General features: G+C 38.8%; 1 protein-coding gene across 1 annotated transcript in view; it reads left to right on the plus strand.

Moving 5' to 3' along the window:
- kcnh3 (potassium voltage-gated channel, subfamily H (eag-related), member 3) overlaps positions 1–21591 on the plus strand; it is a 65153-nt gene that overhangs the window by 23845 nt on the left and 19717 nt on the right. Inside the window, exons 4-9 of the mRNA XM_088012187.1 lie at positions 1582–1828; positions 5131–5288; positions 5699–5900; positions 15356–15700; positions 17674–17873; positions 20724–20973. Coding sequence (XP_087868313.1) covers positions 1582–1828; positions 5131–5288; positions 5699–5900; positions 15356–15700; positions 17674–17873; positions 20724–20973 — 1402 coding nt within the window. The remainder of the gene's footprint in view (positions 1–1581; positions 1829–5130; positions 5289–5698; positions 5901–15355; positions 15701–17673; positions 17874–20723; positions 20974–21591) is intronic.

A 21591-nucleotide genomic window follows, 5' to 3' on the forward strand; every position in this document is an offset into this window, starting at 1 on the left:
AGATTAGATATGTGACACTGAACCAAACTCATATCTAAACAACATTTGAATCTTAGTTTGACTTCTGTGGGTCTCAGCAGGTTGTTTACTGAGAAAAACACTTTTGTTATTCATTGTTACTTACTAGTCATTTTTGATGGTGCAACTTAAACACACACACAAAAAAAATTAACCACATTTTACTATAACTTTGCCGATCCCCCTAAAATTGCTCTCAAAATATTTCCCTGTTTATGGTCGCCCCCGATAATGAGATGGGATTTACGGCCTTGCCTCCGACCACTTCCTGTTGCCTTCTTCGTGGTTTGCTTCAGTAGCAACATCTGGTTGTTGATCAAAAGTAGTGCTTCGATTGCAGTTTTGCGAAGTAAAGGCATTTTCATATGGCTTTTTAAAAAGCACCAAAACTTTTTTTTATCAAAAAACAACTTTTTTTCTGAAATTGGCATCCATTAAACGTTTTTTTTTTTTTTTTACCAAATGTCAAATTACAATGGAAATGTAACTGTTGTTAATGTAAGTAAATCTGTGATTTGCTGAAAGAAAATTTGTTTAATTGCTTATATCTGATGCAAAAACAATGTATATATTGATACATCGATCATAATCACAAGCTTCCTTCTATAAGTTACAAATGCAGATAAAATGAAAGAAATAATGAACGCAGTTTAACAGAAAACAGCAGCAGAAGACTCCCTGTCTTCTGACGACCTTCGTAGACAACATCCAAGGCTAAGCTAACCTTTTTTTTACAAAGTGTTTCCTCATCACCAAAATCAACAGATGAAGGTGAGGCAGCACTCCATCAAGACTCTCTGCCTTCACTTAAAGGAGTTTAAACCACAAGAACAGCAAGACAGAACATTTAGCATCTTCAGACTTTTTAAACCCTGGGTATACTTTGATCCCGGTATCTTCTGCAGCCTCTCAGTCGGTGTAATTCAAACTGTTATAATCTGCAAATGTAGTTTCAAAGTCACAAAAATATAGGATAACAATAACATGCGGCCCAGATCTGAAATGTTTTAGAAAGTCTCATTCTAAAACCTTAATATTAGGGTAACTCTTGATCTTTAAATTAAATCAGGACAAATCATAAGCATGCAGTCTTAATAATAATAATAATAAAAGATTGTGTTTTGTATAATTTCCACAATTCTAGAGTTTTTGAGGTGTGTTTAGATTTTTACAAACTTTTTTTTGTAAATAGAAGAGAGCTGCATACTATTTTTATCCTGTTTTTGTTTGGCTTGGGGTTTTTTCAGAACTTGTGAAAATCAGATGGGGTTTTAGTTTCTATTTGTATGGAAATGCTGAAAGTTGGAAGTTATTTGAAGACACCAGCAGAGGCCTTTTCCCAAAGTATTTGACCTAATTTGTTCTGTGCTTTACACAAACTCATGATTAAATTCAGCAGAAATGACTGGGTGTGTTTTTGGCAGCCGTATAACAGAAATAAGATCACGTTCCATTGTTGATCAACTTTTGGAAAGAAAACTTGTGAGCAGGAAGTAAAAGAGGTGAGTCGAGGCCCCGACGTGATGTTGCCGTTAAAAACCGTGTTCCTTTGATCCGATACAGAACATGTTTGGGCAGAAACCTCCGATCCCAGAGTACAAAGTAGCAGCCATCCAGAAGTCCCGCTTCATCCTGCTCCACTATGGCACCTTCAAGGCCGGCTGGGACTGGCTGATTCTGCTGGCGACCTTCTACGTGGCCGTCACCGTTCCCTACAACGTCTGCTTCAGTGGAGGGCGGGACGAAGGCGGCACCTCGAGAAGTCCACCCAGTGTCAGCGACATCCTGGTGGAGATCCTTTTCATTTTAGGTGAGAATCAACTCAAAAAAAAATAAAATAAAATAGGTCAATAACAAATTAAATGAACAACTCGCTCATGTTATTTATCTCCTACAGATTTCGTTCGATTGGTCACTTTCAGCAACACGGCAGTTTAAAGCCTTTTACACGATTAAAACACAAAAATATAAAGTCATAAAAACATCATACAGTCACCAGTACAGAAACAGACGTTGCATTTTGTCGAGTGTCATCATCAAAATGATCAATTACACATCAAATATATTGGTCAATGTTCCAGTGAAGATGTGGTAACGTGATTTTCCAGGCCGTCATTAAACACACCATGAGCGTATCGATAAACTTTTCCAGCCGTGGGTCTGATCTCAGAGGGGAGAGCAGCTGCTGAGCCCGGCTGCAGGTCTGTGTCAAATTCAGCAATTAGCCAGAGCCAAACGTCACAAGACGTTACTGAGTTTTCTTCCAAGCAAACTGTGTGTGTTGAGTAATGCTAAAGCTAAATGATGATTAGTTAATCTATGCCAGTATGTCATATTAAGGCCAATAACAGGAATACTAATGTTATGTTTTTTATCCTCTTTGCTGGTTAGTTAATGCCAGGAAAAAATCTAATCCTCTTTCATTTCTGTAAGAAGTTGTGCTCAGTGTTGCTTTCCTCAGATTTAAAAGGAATATTTATTGCCACAGTAGAAAGAGCAAAAGGTCAAGGAGGAGACATTAGAGCAGAGTCCAGCAGCAGGACGGTGTCAAGAGGGATTAGGACTTTCTGAGAAAAAGAGATCTGTTGCTGGGAGAATCCAGGCAGCTATCTGTTCAGCGTTTCTGCAGATAGTTCAGAATAAATCATTCACATTCCAACATGATCAATAATATAAAGCAGTATTGTCAAAAAGTATAAAACAGTCAATGCAACTGTACTGAAAACGTGACCAGTTTAAAAGGTTAACAACAAATGAAATGAACAAACATGATCTGATTTAAGGTGGAATAAGGTGTTAGGGTTAAGAAAGTTTAGAAAAGTTTGAGTTTCCACTTTAGTTTTTATGCTTTCCTCTGCCTGCATAGTTCCAGGAATTTTATTTCAGCGTTGGTGTAGAGAGCAGTAAAAGGAAGCAACATGAACCTTTAGATCCTGACTGATATGAAACCGGCTGGCAGAATGTTGTTGGTGGTTGTGTTTGCCTCCTGCCGGTTGGAGGTCAGCCAATAATCCTCCATCTCCAAAACCTGTAAAGCTTTTTAATGATGCATGACGCAGTAAGAGGATATGAGCCATTTACATCAGGCCATTACTTCTCGCTGCCGACTCTTTTTCCAAGAAACCGGCATGCCTCTTTGTTCCTGTCGGCCTAACTGCGAGAGTGAGATCTCTTCAGCGCACAATTAGTTTTATTGGAAAAGTCATAAATTACAACTTGACCCCTCGTCCTGAAAGTTCACCGTTGGATTCATGGAAACCAACTGCAGTGAGATGTGTAACTTATGTCAATCAATATCCCATTCGTTAGGAAAATAGGCCAAGCCTGCTGATCAATACTTTCAGTTCACCCGTTCACTTTGCAGACGACCTGTTTAAGTTGTTCCGTCAGGTTAATTCATGCTTTTAATAAAGAAATGTGTTGTAAAAGTGAGCAGATGGCAGACGAACCACCTTCACTCACTTCCTGTTTATGCTCAGCAAACAGAATTGCACTTTGAAGGATAATGAGCAGTTGAGTCCAAAAAAAGGATATAAAGTCCTGATCAGAGGTGTGCTGTTGTTACCTCTCGATACGGTGGCATGTCCGTAAAAGTTTCTACTGAAAGACCTAAAGCTGATGTGTTCTTGAAGTCTTGCTTCTGTATATTGTTCTTTTAGTTAATATTAATTTTGATCAATGAAAACATCTGGAAAAACTGGAAAGCTTCTCTCTCACATAGGTCCAGTGGACTCATACTTCATCTGAAGTGCGGAAATCGGCTCTCGTTAGCTGAGTTTCCATTAACCCTCTGAAGGTGTTAGGAAAATGTCACAGTCTGACAGCGGGGCTGCGATTTTACAAAAAGGACCTTGTAAAATCGCACGCAGGGTCAGTACGACCCCGCTGGACTGCGTGCAGAGTAAAAAAGCTTGTGGGGTCTGAATGACCCTTGTCTCTTAAGACAGTGGGAGGGTTTACCGTAAAATTGGGCAAACAGAGATAATGAAAATAAATTTGCTTGATGAAAACGCAGTAATTTTGAAGAAATCCATGCTTTTCAATAAAAACGTTTTGTGTTGGAAGGAGGTGGTTTTTCAGCCGTATCAGAATAGATCTATTTAGCAAAACTGCAATGGGAACACTTTTTTTTTTTTTGCATCATGCGAGCCACGCGTTCTGATGTTACTACAGGCATCATGTTGTGATGACTTCCTGAATTCATCACAGTTCTATCGTGAGGAGTGGTGAAATCAATAATAATAATAATTTGGTGGTGTTTGTTTGTGTCTGAGGTCACATTCACTCGACATAACTTACAGTAAATTCAAAACAGTGCGCCGAATTCTTACTTTAAAAATGGATTGAGGTTGTATATTCAACCTGAATCTGAGCTCCTATAAATCACAAAAAGCTGAAACGTGACATTTATGTTGCTGAAGAGTAGAAGTACACGCTGCACCAGAATTGCTCCACCACCCTCTGGCTTTCATCCTAATGAGGGCTTGCTTGTTTACTGATGCCGGCGTTTGGGCATTGCTCAACAGAAATGACAAGAAAGTTTCAAATAAATAAAAGTTTGTGTAAAAACAGAACATACACGTTGTTGTTGTTGTTGTAATTTTTTCTCCTTTGCTTTAACAAATGGAAACCGACAACATAAAGTGTGGATATAAATTGCCATTAGCATCTGCATGTCTCTAAACTAAAGCTAAGAGTCTACACTGAAGGCATCATTATGTAACTTGGATAACAGAATCACAACAGTGATGTTTTGCCTGCCTGCCTATCTTCTGAGATATCAGCCAACAGACTCAATGCAGAAACTACAACCTTCCTGTCCAGCTACTGATGAATAAAAGCTACTCGTACAAGAAAGAAGAAAGATAGAAGAGTTTTAGCTGAATGGAAATATAAACCACCATACTCTTAAAGTTTTGGGCAGCAGTGTTGTTCCAGTTTGTCTTTTACATGAACACTTCTAGATTCTATTCAGCTATTATAAAAATAAACAATAAATAAGCAAAAATATCCAGGCGGAGATTTTAAATATATGGCATAAAAGGGTAACAGAATGCTGCTCCATTGTTGGCACGTATCTGTTTTTTAACAGCATGTTGTTGTTGTCCTCAGACATCGTGCTGAACTTTCGTACGACCTTTGTGAGCACGTCGGGTCAGGTGGTCTACGACGCCCGCTCCATCTGTGTCCACTACGTCACCACCTGGCTCTTTGTTGACCTTGTTGCTGCCCTGCCCTTTGACCTGCTTTACGCTTTCAATGTCACTGTGGTGAGTTCACTCGTGTAACCAAAACCTCTACAAATATTATTATTATTATTTTTACAAAAGACAATCTCTTGACTGTTATTTAATTCGTTAGCACAGTCCCATTTTCTCAAATGATTGGATCATCCTTTCTTTCATTTTGCTGTTGAACACAAACACATTTCCTCTCTAATTAGTTTGGCTCACCTGCAAAGAATTCTGAAAGGTAATGAACCCAAGGCTAAATTAGTTCAGCTAAGTGCTAACTGACTCATTGTTCAGTTTTATTAGAAGCTGAAAGACGTTGGATTCTCTATCAACAACAAATTTAGAGATCCAGCTGATAAGTGAAATAGTTGTCATTCCTCTGCTTTAGAACACTTATTTGTTCTTCAGACTGACCTTTTGACCTCTCGTTGTGCCCCTGTGTGCAGAACTTCAGGGTCCACCTGCTGAAGACTGTCCGGCTGCTGCGGCTGCTGCGGCTCCTGCAGAAGCTGGAGCGCTACTCGCAGTACAGCGCCGTGGTTCTGACTCTGCTCATGTCCATGTTTGCCTTGCTGGCCCACTGGATGGCCTGTGTCTGGTACTACATCGGCCGCAAGGAGATCGAAAGCTTGGGCTCCTCGGACATCGGTGAGTGGGCACTTTTACTATCCATGCATGTTTCTTCTTCGGTTTTAACTTACATACAGTTCCTTGCAAGAACATATGTATCTTTTGGATGGATTTTATTAGAATTGTATGCACTTGACCAATGCTAAACCATTCTGATGGGGGAAGAAAAATGAGAGACATGGTTTTCACACATTTTACAAATTTAAAGCGACACTGTTATGTATTTTTCTGGTACACAGTGGGATTTTATAGCACAATCAAGTAACTATGTTACTTTGAGCTGTTACAAAAGATGTGGCATATATGAAATATGGCTTAAAAGAAATTTGACTTTGTAACTTGATGCCTTGAAATTGGGCCTCTGTCCTTTTAAGAAACTCCTGATCTTTCTGAAACTCCCCCTACAGGAAGTCTTCACAACATGGCTCCTCTATTAACCCTTTAACAACATTTTTACCAGCGTTGCGCTGAGTAGTAGCTCCTATAATGAGCTCAGCAGATGTTCCACTAGGTGTTTGCTAATTGCTGCTGGCTAGTCTGAAGGAGCTGATTGGAGGCGATATGAGTCAGGAGAGGCTCTGTGAGGCGGAAGCTCAGAAGCCTGGAAACTCAGAGGAGGTTCGTCCTCAACGGCGGTACAAGGTCCAACCAGGCGCTTTGCACAGTTGGTTGCCACGGAGACTAAAGGATTTCTCAAACATGGAAGAATAAAGGCAACACTCCATGTATGTTTTTGATGAAGGGATATTATTATAACATGATAGAGCTTAAAAAAAGTTGATTTGGCTGCTGAAATGTTGAAAGCTTAATGATGAATGCACCATAAAACGTCCTTCCTGTGCAGCTGCAAACTAAAACTGCTTTGACTGAACATAGTTAGCATAAATGCTGTAGACTGCATAGCAACAAATCAGTTGAACATTTTTGGAAAATGCAGAATGGATAATTGTGATATAGAGGACAAATTATATACAAATATTTATAACATGGGAAGCATTTGAATTCTACTTTCTACACTGAAATATGCTTGATGAGTAAACTGGGGGTTTGATTTAATAAGAATTTAGTTATTCCTACTCCAATTGAACATTAAAATGTTATTTTTATGTTGATGATTATTCCTATTTTATTTTCTTGTTCTTATCCTATTTTACCCTTTTGACATTTGCTGCTTACATGTTCACAATATAAATTTCATCATCATCAAAACGAGAGCCTCCGCTGTACGCTTTAACATCCAGTGTTGTGCAGGATCACAGTTTTAAAAACTGCCTCAAAGATCAAATCTGATGAAACTGTTTATGTGCTTCAACCTTTAACAGCCCTAAATGAACAGACCCATAATCATTTATCATTCCTTTCATAAAATTGCCCAAAAACAGGAAATGATGTGATAATTAGCATGAAAAACACATTGACCAGTAGCGCTGGTATTTTTCTTTGTCAGTTTTATTGTATTCACACAACTAATATGTGGGCAACATTCCTTTTCATCATTCATCATTTATCATTGCTTTTCATCCGTTTGTTCTCAAAAGGCAAAAAAAAAAAGTTTTATAATTGCATTTCTAATCTTGGTTACATTGAAATAATGTTAAAGATCTTTTCTCTTCTATAGTAAAATCCTGATTTTATCAAAGGAAAACCGTCTGATAAAAACTTTGCTCACATAAATTAAATGAATCTTGGTTGTGTTTGCTTGTGCAATTACAAAAACAAACAAACAAAACTAGAGAAGGCACAACGTCTGAATGTTTTTCCATGAACTCCTCCCACTCACGCCTCCTCTCTGTTGTGCCTGTGTGGAGCAATCACTGGAGAATCGGCCATGCAGACATGACTCAACATATGCATTCTAATCCTGATGGCTGACTAAACCATCAGCCTTTCATTTTTATTGTTGAGGTCTGAGGGGCAACACACACACAAAAAAAGAACACTCCTACTATGTTGTATTGAACAGCCTGAGGCTGAAGTGCAGCAGTCTGGTGTGTTTCAGCACAAACATCCTAATGTGTGTTCAAGGCACCAGTAGGGGCGTCTCCATTAACGAGACGCATGGCAACGCGTCCGATGTGTTCTTCCTTTAAAGTGAGAACTTGCATTTAATCGATAATAATCATTAAACATCTACCACACTACGCACACACAGAAGACACGTCGTCTGGTAGTATTTCAGATATTTAAACGAAAAACTAATCGATGGTCAACAGCCCAAAAAAATCCGCCTGGGGTTTTTCAACAGTTTTAAGGTCATTTCGATGAGCTGAATCCAAAAATCTGATTGGTTTTCCTCAGTCAGGTCAACTTTCTGAACTATGGAGCAACACAAGGGTCAAAATGCAGGACTTGTTCTCACATCTGGATCGGTTTCCTGAGAATCTGATGAGTGAGTGAAGAGCAGGAGGAGAGACTCCATCAGGACAGGAAGGAGAATTTTACACAATGAGGACGCCCTGCTCAATTTACATGCACTTACCCTTATCAGTGTTTATTATTCAATTTACAGAAATCCAAGTTTGTAACATTTAATTAATACACTCTGTTAGAAAACCTTTGTTTTCTGTCTTAAAATCTTTTTTGGATGAGAAACATTAATGAAAATGAACTGATAATGTCACAAAAATATCATCAGTTTAGTCAGATCAGCTTTTTCTAAACCAAATTAGAATAAAAACCTGACCTGCTTGAGAAAAATGGATGTCATGTTTGGATTCAGTGGCGCAAAATAGTCATAATTCAGTTGAAAATACATAGAAAACTTCCAAAAAATACTTTTCGTAACCCAGTGTTATTGACATTGACTGATATGAAAGACTTATATCTTCTACGTTTTTCACTCATATTGTCCAGCCCTACTTTCTTTTACTTTGTTTTTTGTGTTTGAAAAAGCAGTTGTGGAAAAATCCTCCCTTAACATTTTTAGTCTTTTTCTCCCCCTTTTTTCTGCAAAGCATTTTACATCTTTTGTAACTTTTTATTAGTTTTTTTTTGTCCTCCTTCGATGAGCATTGTTTTGTGATTAGCTCAGTCTGTTTTGCATTCCTCCCTAAAGTCCTGCTCAGTCCTGCTTCTCAGCTACATTTGACTTGCTTTACAGACAAATCAAGAATCCGTAGTTCAAACTTTATAATTCCACAAGCGTCTCAGTGGGGAACGTGAAGTCCTGCAGGCGGTGTGAAACCCTGACTCACAGTCTGATGAACACGTACAGACACACAGACAGGGAGTTTCCAAGGGCAAAGGAGCAAACTTTAATCCTTTTGACTGAGACCTCAGGCGACACTCAAGCTTTATGTTCCTCTTTTATATTTAGCAGCGACATGAGGAACACGAAAGACGCTGAAAATGAGTTTGTTCTCTGATCTGTGGACTACAGCTCGCCGCGTTTTCCTTTCCTTCTCTGATTTCAGCGCATCGCGCCGTATCGTCCTCTCTCGATCTCCCATCTCATCCGTTCGCACCGTCCAATCTGTCATTATCCTTTCAGCGGAGCGGTGGCGCGCTGCAGTCGCTTCATGTCAGCAGAGCCTCAATTGACCATTCAGAAAGGCCGAGGCAATCCAGGGGACAACAAAGAGCAGCCTGCGGCCTGACCTTTACGTGCCACCAGCTGAGATTCACAATGGAGGACTGATATCAGAGCAAGCATACGCTGGGCTGTTCAGTGTGTCAGTCACTGGACAGCATTCTGCTGCTGCTATGACTTCACGTCAATAATTTACAGACTGCAGAGCTGCAGCGTGTGGTTGAGAGTTCACTCAGCCAGTGGAGAAGCAATACATCCTGTGTGATATAGGAGACGCGTCTTGGGATGTGGATTTGGTCCCTTTCAAATACTGATGGACGTGGCAGGAAGGATTGGTGCACAGAAATATGAAGGAACTGTGATTTGACTTTCATCCACAGGTGGTCACAAGTCAATTTTTTCCCCCAAGCCTCCAAGATTTCGTTTCAACCCAGAGTCGAATCTCACACCCTCGAAAAACCGAAAGAAACATTTTCTCCTCAAATCTGCAACACTTTAGGTGACCTCTGACCCAGGCATGTCATAATACTCAACAAATCAATTAATCGCATGATATATTAAAACAAACTAAATTTATAATTTATCATTTTTCTCTTTTTCTACCAAAAAACTGGATGATAAAAGTCTTCAGTCTCGTGTTTTGGTCATGATCCATTTTATTTGTTGTTTCTGTTTTGTTTATTTATTTTGGATATTTAAAATGTTTTCCAGTTCCAGTGGTAAATGTTCATCAAAATTGAATGTTTATTGATCTGTAAGAATGTGTTATTGCTCGAAATGATCTCAAAACAGCAATATTATCGTTCATCTCGATAACTTCTTGGACAATTTGTCATCCACCAAAATGTTTTATTGTGACAGATCTGGTCTAACCCGACATCGCTATAGGTTTCCACCTGTTAAAGGGATAGTATTGTGTAAAATCGCCTTTTTTCAGCTTTACATCATGTTGTAATATTAGTCCCTCATCAAGAACATACCTTAAATGTTGCTTTGATTCTTTCATGCATGTTTGAGAAATCCATGGATCTTCCATGGCAACCATTCATCTTCCCTGTGGGAGCTCCCCCACTCAGCTCCTTCAGACTAACCAGCAGCAATTAGCAAACATCTGGTGGACCTGCACATCTGCTGACCTCATTATAGGAGCTACTTCTCAATGCAACACTGGTAAAAAGCTTTGTTAAGAGTTTAATAGAGGAACCATGTTGTGATGAAGGCGGAGTTTCAGAAAGAGCAGGAGTTTCTTAAAGAGACAGAGGCCCAATTTCAAGGTGTTAAAATATGAAGTTAAATATCTTTGAAGACGTTTTTAATACGTATATCATCTTTATAGCAATTGAAAATAACGTAATTACTCGATTGTGCTACAAAATGAACTCAAATAAACAGTTGTCTTTTAACTTTTAATAAAATATGGAATCTATTTTCTAAATCAGTATTTAAAACCTTTGTTCTAAATTTTAAATGGACCACGTGTCAAATGAAGCACTCACTTCATAAACTAAATACAGCAGCATAAGTTCACTTCAGCAGAGAGCTACATGTTGACAGTAACAGGAAAGCACCACAGAAAGCCAGACTGCACTGGATGAGAAACACTGAGGTGATTTTTATCGTACCTCTAAAAAGGCTGAGAGCTAGACTTGGAAACAAAATCTGGCAACCACTGAGCGCACTGTGCATGTAGACTGTACATAATTAGATACAAGGTGATAACTAACTGAGCAAAAATGTAGTGGAGAGATTAGTTGTAAGCTTATCTGACAGAGGTGTAAAAAAGACAGTGTGTTAAGTTCCAACAGGAAATGAGCCAACAGAACATGTTGGACCTGAAAGCAATATGTGGAGATTCATACTGGAGCAGCCAAGTACTGAACAGCTTTCAGTACACAGACAGCTGAGAGAGAAAGTTTACTCCACCTAACGAGAGGGACAGGAGACATCAGCACCATGGACAGAGGCAGACCCAACACAGAAACCAGCTTCAGTTTTTACAACTTTATTTACCTCCTTTATAGAATAGAATAGACTTTATTGATCCCCAAGGGGAAATTGCTTATTTGTTGACAAGCTACTCCATCCAAGGTCTAAAATATTAATACAAATATAACCATAAGAGATAAATTTATAATATTTATGCACCTGAATTGCAACACAGAGTGCACTAATTTCATACAGGTGCTGTAAGTGTGCAAAAATCTTTGTCCGTTTTCCACAAAAAACCACACAATTTCACAAGTGCATTCTTTCCATTAAATAAGATATTAAATTAAGATTGCACGTGAATACATTTGTTCACGCAGTAAGTCATTAAAAATTATGGCGGCGACGGATGTAAACAGATATGTTCATAATTCAGTCATGGTTCTAAAGAAACCATCAGCCAATCAGGAGAGACGTCGGCATCTTACTCGGCTGTTGGAGCAACAAGCTCCTCATATGTGGGAGCAGCTACTTATGCGGCGTTTTGGGGAAATTGTAGTCGGCCAAAAAAAACATGAGGTTTTTTTTTTTTTCAAAAATTGATGTGCTTCTGTTAAGAGAATTTATTTTGGCCATTTCAATTTGTGCAGTTTTACGGTTAATGGGAACACAGCTGCAGCTTAAACCTTTCTTTTAGAAAAGGTAGATCTGCTCCATGGTATTGTCAGCAATACCATGAAGCAGCATTGATGAGGCGTTTTGTTTTGCTTAAGCTGAGTTTGTGTCTCAAGGAACTCAGGCTGTCAGAGAAGCCAGAGGAGGTGCAGCGATATGCTCATCTGGATTTGCTCTGTAGTTTATGATTCCATGTTTCTCTCCTCCAGCTGGTTTGAAAAAATAAATAAATCACATTATTACCCAAGGCAGACAGGCAGGGTACACTCCGGACAGGCCACAAGTCCATCACAGGGCCACACAGGACAAACAGCTGTACACACACACACACACACACACACACACACACACACGCACACACACACACACACACACACACACACACACACACACACACACACAGAGAACCTGTAAAATCCCATCCCATGCAGAAAAAACTTCTTCCTCCAAGGAAACAGTCATGCCAGCTGTTCCACTGTACAACACCCGTTGCAGACTAAGGTTTTTCATTTTTAAGGTTTTCCTGGCCAGAGTGTTTGGGTATTATGTAAGGTAGATTGATGTCATTACTGTGCTTTGTTATATACAAGAGCTTTTACATTAATTAGTATGTTGACAAATCAGCAGTCCATTCACTTTTTAATCTGACATAAAAAAAGTCACCTATAAACAAATATTACTTCAACAAGAAGTAATATCCAGTCAGTTTGTATCTACTGTGCATGCTTGTTTTTTCTTATTAATAACATTTGGATTTTTTTGTTGTTATTATTCTTTGTTTGAAAACCAATAATATTAATAAAGAAATTTCAGGATGACAGAGTAGTATAATGTAGAGGAGGAAAAAGAAAAACTATTATATTTCCTGCGGCGTCATCATGAGAATCTTGAGTTTGGAACAGCTGAGTGTTCAGAAACAGACAGTATTAATAAAATGTGACAAAAATCATTTATTTGGTATATTATTATTGTTGTTATTATTATTATTATTATTATTATTATTATTATTATTATTATTATTATTATTAGGGGTGCACTGATTGCAGTTTTCTGCCCAATCACCGATTATCGACCTTTTAAAAAGCTTAACCTGTCGATTCTGATTTTGGCTAATACCGTTTTTTTATTTTTGTCTGAAATGTTGCTCAATATAGCAAGAAAGCCGTCGAGTTGGCAACAGTGGGGTCACTATTGTTAATTGTAAACATGCAGACAGAACTTGGGCCGGTCTGTCAGTCAAACTTCTCTCAGTGGAGAGCAAAAGAGGACAGAGGTTGATTCTTAGACCTTTGCTTAGCTACATAAGATCAGTGGATCAGATCAGCTTCATATGTAAAAACTGGCCGATCACCGATCTCCCAAAATTAAGGAAATCGGTACCGATAAATTAGTGCACCCCTAATTATTATTATTATTATTATTATTATTATTATTATTATTATTATTATTATTATTTGATTTGAGTTTTGTAACCTGTTCATTAAGAGAGAGCTAGATTTACAAATCTGTTACTTTAAATGGGGAGAGTATTCTAGCAATCAATTATTTCACGTCAAATATTTCTCTTTCATTAATTTTTGTTTTGTTGACATCAGAATCAGAATATACTTTATTAATCCCGAAGGTGAAATAGGAGTTTTACAGAGTTTGCTTAGTAATTTTAGTGATTGTGATTGATTTGTAAAAGCAATGAGCATAAAACGGCCATGTGAATACTTTCTTTTAGGTCCTGTTAATAAATGAACAGGTTTTGTGCAGCTATCGGGCTGATAACCTGATCGGTAATCTGAAAGTCACACACTGATACCGTCCTCAATTAAAACAAGTAATCAGTTTTGGTTTTTCCCGTTGTAATCCACAGCTGCGCACGCTTTGGTGAAACAAACTTCCAGTCAGGCCTGTGTGTTCGGAGCTTGGCAGAGGTTAAGTTGCACTAATGACGATGTAATCAGGAAACTACTCAGGTGTTAAATCCTCTGATGCTGACGGTTTAGCAGCTCTGCTGGGGATCCGCTCGCAGCTCCGCTGTCACTTCTGCTTATTGATGCTGGCGGGCGCACAAAAGCCGCTCCCTGAAGGCCTGGATCCCAGGGATCAATAAATAGACTCATCCATATTGCACTGTGTAATTCTTATCAGAACATCCGTCTACTGCGTTCTGCTGCTGCTGTCACAGACTCCGCTGGGTTTTATTACAGCCTTCATTTACTCACAAATGGCAGAGTTTTCCTCCTTTTTGTTCCTGTGCACTGAGGACATCTGCTTACTTCATCTAGATGCTTTGCATATTTCATATTGCTCATCCTGGATGCATTTTCTAGCACTTCTGATCTACGCTTAAGTTTTATCACATTTTGTTGTCCTACAACCACAAACTTCAGTTATTTACTTGATTTATAAAGATTTGTAGGGGCAGTATTATGTAAAATTGACTTGACTCATGTTATAATGTTATCTATTCATCAAAAACATACCTGGAGCGTTGCTTTGATCTTTCATGCATGTTTAAGAAATCCTTTAATCTCCATGGCAACCATTCAGCTGCTCAAAACGCCTGTTTGGACCTAGTTCCGCCTTTTGTGAAAAATTTGAGAAAATTACGTATCCTTCCACTTCAGAGTTATGCACTGCTTTGTGTGCGTCTGTCACATAAAATCCCAGTAAAATACATTCAGTATTTTATTAATGGAACAAAAATTGTTCCAGAGTTATGAATACTTGCACAAAATAAAGAGTTGGAGAGAGAACACGTCCTTGTTAAGTTGAAATAAATATTTTTATGCCACTGAATTCAGGTTGAAGTTGAATTTAACTTACAACTAATATTTTTTCAAAGGTGGCTTTTCATTGTAGAATAGAAAGAACTGAAAATATTTCACCTGTTTTTATGGAAGAGACTCAGAAATGAATCAAAGTCTTTTATCATGATGTGCACTGCAAAAGCACAAAATATTACCAAGTATTTTTGTTCTAGTTTCTAGTGCAAATATCTTAATGCACTTGAAATAAGACAACATTTACCTGCAAGTAATTTTTCAGTGAGATATGAGAGCGTGTCCTTAGCCAATAATTTTTTAATACTGATGAAAAAGTACTAGAATAACTGGCAGATTATTTCACTTATGGGAAAAATGCCTTGTTTTAAGTGAAATAATCTGCTAGTGGAACTTGTACTTTTTATTTATCAATATTAAGGAGTGATTAACTTAAAGCAAGCTCATTTTTTGCTGAAAAGTTACTTTTAAGATATTTTTTTCTTATTTCAAGTGTATTGAGGTATTTCCACTAGAGATGAGACAAATATACTTGGTAATATTTTGTATTTTCCCTTTTCTCCCCACAGGTTGGCTCTATGAACTGGCAAAGCGCCTGGGGACCCCGTACTTCATGTCCCCTCTGACCACACAGACCCCTCCCGCAGTGAGCAGCCTCCCAGCCAACAGCACCCAGTGGAACGCATCGGGGTCAGAGGTCGCGGGGCAGGGCCCCTGGAACTCGAGCCAAGACTATGGGAACATTTCAGGATCGGGGGGCCTGAAGATGCTGGGCGGGGGCCCGTCGACCCGGAGCAGCTACGTGACGGCCCTGTACTTCGCTCTGAGCAGCCTGACCAGCGTGGGCTTCGGGAACGTGTCTGCCAACACGGACGCAGAGAAGATCTTCTCCATCTGCACCATGCTTATAGGAGGTACACTGCAAAAACTCACCTTTCACAAAAAGTTCCAAAATAAGCTATACATTATTTAAAATAAGAAAAATTATCTGCCTACAGAACAAGAAAATGAGGCTTGTTAAGACTTTCTGGAAAAAAGTAAAAGTATCTCTCCTCAATGAAGCCACAATTACCTTAAAATCACTTGAAACGTCCATTTTTCCTTATATAAATGAAATATGTAAGACTTTCTTGCTGCATATTTAGGAATATATTCTTTAATTACGGAAATATACTGACATCATATCGATTGGCACTGTTGTTTTTCTAGAAGCCAGTAAAGTTTTACTAAAATCTACAGTTAGTAGTACTTTTCTTGATATAAATGCTTAAAATTTTTGTATATTTGAATTAAAGCTCAAGCAAAAATCCAATAATGTATCCTGTCAGTACCAGAAGAAGAGAATTACAACCTGCACTGCAAAAACACAAAATCTTGCCAAGTATTTTTGTTCCTTAATACGCTTAAAAACGCTTGAAATAAGACAAAACTCACTTAAAAGTAACTTTTCATCAAGAAATTAGGTTGTTTAAATTAATAATTCCTTTTTCCATAAGTGAAATAATCTGAAAATGGAAATAATACTTTTTTTAAAAATCAATATTAAGGACTTTTTGACTTTGAAAAGCTACTATAGATGTACTAAAATACCTACACTAGAAACCAGATAAAAATTACTTACTAAGATTTTGTGTTTTTGCAGTGAAGCTTAGTTTATTTAAGCTGGGAAATAAGCTAAATTGTACTTTTTGGTATCATTCATTCCATTTAAATGGTTGTATAGCAGTTGTCAGGTTGAAGATTCAAGTTACATACAGTCCAATTATAATATATAACATTCAGATTCAGCTATAAAATGCCAGAGGGTAAAAACAGTAGTAGGTTCCAGCATGTCATGGTTAAAATAATCTGATAAATTCCACTGGGTAACATACTGTATTTTAGACAGAAATGTGAACTTCTCCTAAGCCCTGTTCAGCATGGAGGAATCAGAGAAACTGTATCAAATCATGATCACTTGTCAAAACAAGCTGCAGCTTCATTAGCCCGTCTGAATCTAAGTGGCGAGCTGCTGCCCAGAGGCGCTCTGTGCTGCAACCAAGAGACGCTTTAAAGTCAGAGTTTGCCTAAATGTGCCGCGGGTTGATCTGCCTGAGGGGACGGTCGTTAGTCTGTCAGTGAACTGTGGACGTCCTGCGATCCGACACTGATTCTGCCACTTTTTAGCTCGCTTAACTTTTTCTCTGCTGCTGATTGGCTTTCGGGCAGGTTCACAGCAAAGCTCAAATCAAGGGACCACTGAGAAGGTTTCACTACAACATCAAGAACCATCAGAATAGTACTATGTTGAATCAGGGCTGTGGTAGACGGATCAAAATCAGGAGTACATTTCCACCAAAAAACTGCAAAATTTTGAGAGTAAGATAAGAAATTTTCTAAAGACACAAGGTCAACACTTTTTTGAAACTCAGACCTTTCCATGTTTCTTTCTCAAAAATTTCTGAGATTAATCAGAAAATTTCTGCGTTTTTTCAAGCAGATTTTCCCCATTCCAAACTCAGAAATTTCTGCGTTTTTTTCTAGACAATTTCTGAGATGAATCTAAAAATGTGAGTTTCTTTGGTGGAGGTGTACTATTCTTTTTTTCTTTTTCCTAGCTACAATGGCTCCAATAAGCCATTGTAGCTAGGAAAGGAGGTGTGGAGCTTTAAAATAGCTTTTCTGTCTGCACAATCCAAAAGTTGTATTGCATTTCAGAGTTATTTTTTCGTCATAACCTGGACATTTTGTGGTTTTAAAGCAACAGAACAGAGTCATTTCTTACCCTACAGTGTTCTAAATTCTCCGGGTTTGTGGAGACCTTTGAGTAAAACTGTGTTCCTTCGTCCTTCATTGTCCCTCGTCTGAACCAGACGGAGTTAACAAGAAAGCTGTCCTCTGCCCACAGCGCTGATGCACGCTGTGGTGTTTGGTAACGTGACCGCCATCATCCAGAGGATGTACTCCCGCCGCTCGCTGTACCACACCCGCACCAAGGACCTGAAGGACTTCATCAGGGTGCACCGGCTGCCCAAAGCCTTGGAACAACGCATGCTGGAGTGTTTCCAGACCACCTGGTCGGTTAACAACGGGATAGACGTCAATGAGGTACATTTAACACCTGGCACGCTACTCTGCTCACACTAAAGGAAATGTATATGTCAGTAGCTGCATTTCCGTTACAGATGTGCAAAAAATGTCCAAATTCTGCTGACGTCAAAAAAACTAAATTTTGCAATTGTAGTGTTTACATTAAATAAGAAACACAATTAAAATCACACAAATATGTTTGTTGGCGCAGCAAGTCATTAAAAAGCATGCGGCACCATCATCCTCCCACCACTTCCTGTCGTTGTCTTCGTAGTTTCTGCCAGTAGTAACATCCAGTTGTTGATCATGTGACTCTTGTGATGTGAAAAACATGTTTCCGTTGCAGTTTTGTGAAGTAAATACATTTCGATATGGTTGAAAAACCACCTCATCCTAGTGTAAAAAATGTTTTACTAAAAAACTTGAGATTTTTCAAAACTGCCTTGTTTCCATTAAGCAAATTTATTTTTGTAATTCCAATTTGAGCAATTTTATGGTCAATGGAAACTCAGTGAGTGTTTTTGGATCATAGCAACATGTCAGAGATGTTTCAGTAAAAATAGTACCAAAAACCCTTTATATAAACCTTTTCAGCAGATGTCCACAATATGTCAAATCACAATCATTGCGATATCCATGTGTGCCTTTTTCAAATTCAAATTAAAAAATACTTTATTGGTCCCAGAGGAAAAGCAAGTGTTGTTGAAGCTGATATTAATTCAAATTCTTCAAAGAAATATGATGATTTGCAATCATCAAGGCCTGCTTCAAAGTACAGTGGATCCATGAGATTCACAGGGGCTGGTGACCACAACCACATGTGAAAAGCTAAAATCAGCAAGTACTCGAGATACTCTATGAAAGACTTAAATTGTCTATTTTAATAGTTCAAACACCAAGTATATGGAAAACGTCTTAGCACTGGAGAAGACGGTAATGTTTGAAAGACTCAAAGCAAAACTCCAGACATGTTTTTGATGGGGGAATGACACTATAACATGGTGTAAAGCTAGAAAAAGTCGATTTTACATAATACATTAAGCCCTTTAAGACAAGCACTCACCAAACTGTTAGGGGGAATCAAAGCACCCAACTTCCATCTACAAATTAGCCAAATATTATCAGAAATCATTCCTTTAATTACCTCATCAGTTCCGTTCAGTTCACTTTATTGTTATTGCAGCTAGTTATATTGAAAGTCATCTCAGGGTACATAAATCGCAACAGCCCAAAGCAGAAGTAACTGCATGTAATTTGAATTAGTTTAATTCATCCCGTTCAAATAAGTCATAACTCCGTATGTTCTGGTAATTAGGTTGGCCCAGGGAGATAAAACACCAAACCAGTGATGGAAATCTTTCCAAAAACATGTGACCAACCCCAGCTTTAAGCTCTCATGCTTTGTGGGATAAGAGTTGGACCTAAAAAAAGGGGGGATGGGAAAAGGTGAAACAAAACCCACACAGAGGCTGAAGTAGAGCTCAAGCAAGTAACAAACCAAAGGGAAAAACAATAACTCCAAATAAAGGAGCACTATTACGTGTTCAAGTAACTTCTGTTGTTATAAAAATGTTGTATAAATCAAATTTGACTCAAAAGATATTTGACTTCTTAATTTAACGCCTTGAAATTGGGCCTCTGTCTCTTTAAGAAGCCTCTGCTCTTTCTGAAACTCCACCTTCATGAATTCATCACAACATGGATCCTCTATATTAACCCTTTAACAATGTTTTTACCAGTGTTTCACTGAGAAGTAGCTCCTCTAGTGAACTCAGCAGATGCGCTGTTCCACCAGGTGTTTGCTAAATGCTAACTGCTAGTCTGAAGGAGCAGGGGGAGGTGCTCTGTAATGCGGAAACTTGGAAACTGCAGCTCCAAAGAGGAGCTTGGTTCTTGAAGGCAGTTCTATGTCCACTAGTGCCTGGTGGACAAACATGCAGAGTCAAAACAACCCTCCAGGTGTGTTTTTGAAGATGGAATAACATTATAACATGATGGAAAACTTTAAAAAGTTTCACTTACATGATAGTACCCCTTTAAAGAGCGCAAAATCAGAAATAACAAAACATAAGAATCAATAAAGAAACTTTTATCTTTTGTTTTAAAGTCCAAAACATAAACCTCAGTCTATCAGATGGCCTCAGTACGTCCACATATCCGACAGCAGCATCTCTGTTGTGCAGGCCGCCACCAAGCATGAAGACCGGGGAAAGTTTCATAAGTCAAGGACAAAGTCATGCTGAATTAGAGATCAAGACAGGGCCATTGACCAAAACCCACAGACTCAGCAGGAAAGGCATTAATCAGAGAAGCAACAAAGATAACTCCACTGGTAGCTGCTCTGTGCAGATAGGAGGATGAGTCTACTGGCGCTCTGTGAGCTTTACCTGGGCCAGAGCTGGGCACTAAGGCAAGAAAATAGCTGCTGCTTTTAGAAATAATAAGGTAGGACATCTGAAATGTATCCAAATTTATGTTGGATACTGCTTAAGTCTGTGATTGAAGAAGCTAAAATCGAATATATACCTTTTTACGTAGAAATACTTTCTCTTAACACACCAGTTCTATTTAGACGCAGTGAGTGTTTTGGGATCTTAGCGATATGTCTGAGATTTTTCAGTAAAATAGTCCCAAAAACCCTTTCAGCATAATGCGTCAATTAATCATTGGAATAATTGATTAATCGTTTATTGCAGTCCTTTTCATTTTTAAGGTTCTTTTTCTTCATTTATTACTGCCTTTTCTGTGTTTTCTCCTGTCTTAATATTAAAGACGGTTCTCTAACGGAGTTTTTTTTTTTTAGCTAACTGAGCTAGCTCAGTTTTTAGACAGTGCAGCTGTTCAATGTGAACTGCTCTGCCTTCCCAGTTGCTGAAGGACTTCCCAGACGAGCTGCGGGCCGACATCGCCATGCACCTGAACAAGGAGTTGCTGCAGCTGCCACTGTTCGAGTCGGCCAGCAGGGGATGCCTCCGCTCCCTCTCCCTCATCATCAAGACCTCCTTCTGCGCCCCGGGGGAGTTCCTCATCCGGCAGGGTGACGCCCTGCAGGCCATCTACTTCGTCTGCTCAGGGTCCATGGAGGTGCTGAAGGACAACACTGTGCTGGCTATTCTGGGTGAGTCTGTGAAAAGGGTTACCGCTAGATTCTTTCACATATGTGCATAAAAGTTGGGAAAGCACATTTGTTCTTCAGCAGTTTAACTGTGCAGTGAAGATTCATTGATTTCAGAGATTTTTGCTCCAGTGTTTCCAACAACGAGGCAGAAAATACACAGAAACAAGGCTGAGTGGACTGTGTGCACTATAAAAACACAAAATCTCACCAAGTATTAAATAAGTATAAAATATTTTCCCTATAGAAAAATGCATCCTAACGTTAAACACACAACAAACAAACAAACAAAATCCTTTGTTGGGACATGATGACACTCAAGATGGTAGAAAATCATTCAGTTGCATTGGCCCAGGTGAGGACACTGTTCTTTATTCAAAGAATAACTAATATTTCCTGTTTATTTAAGGACTGATCCAATGAGGTCCATCAGTGTGTGTTGGTGCAGTGATGGTGGTTAGAATAATTTTACAACACCTAGTTCGGTTTCATCCAAGCAGAGCAGCCCCGACTGCTCTAATGAACATTAGGTGATGAAGGAGTGAGGAGGAGGAGGGTCTTTGTGTAAGCTAACAGGGAGGGCAGGGCTAAAAGCAAGCTGCTAAAGAGCTGCAGTTTGCT

The sequence above is a fragment of the Poecilia mexicana genome, unplaced genomic scaffold (assembly GCF_051168715.1).
Source record: "Poecilia mexicana isolate PSO_F unplaced genomic scaffold, ASM5116871v1 scaffold_2, whole genome shotgun sequence".
Taxonomy (NCBI): Eukaryota; Metazoa; Chordata; class Actinopteri; order Cyprinodontiformes; family Poeciliidae; genus Poecilia; species Poecilia mexicana.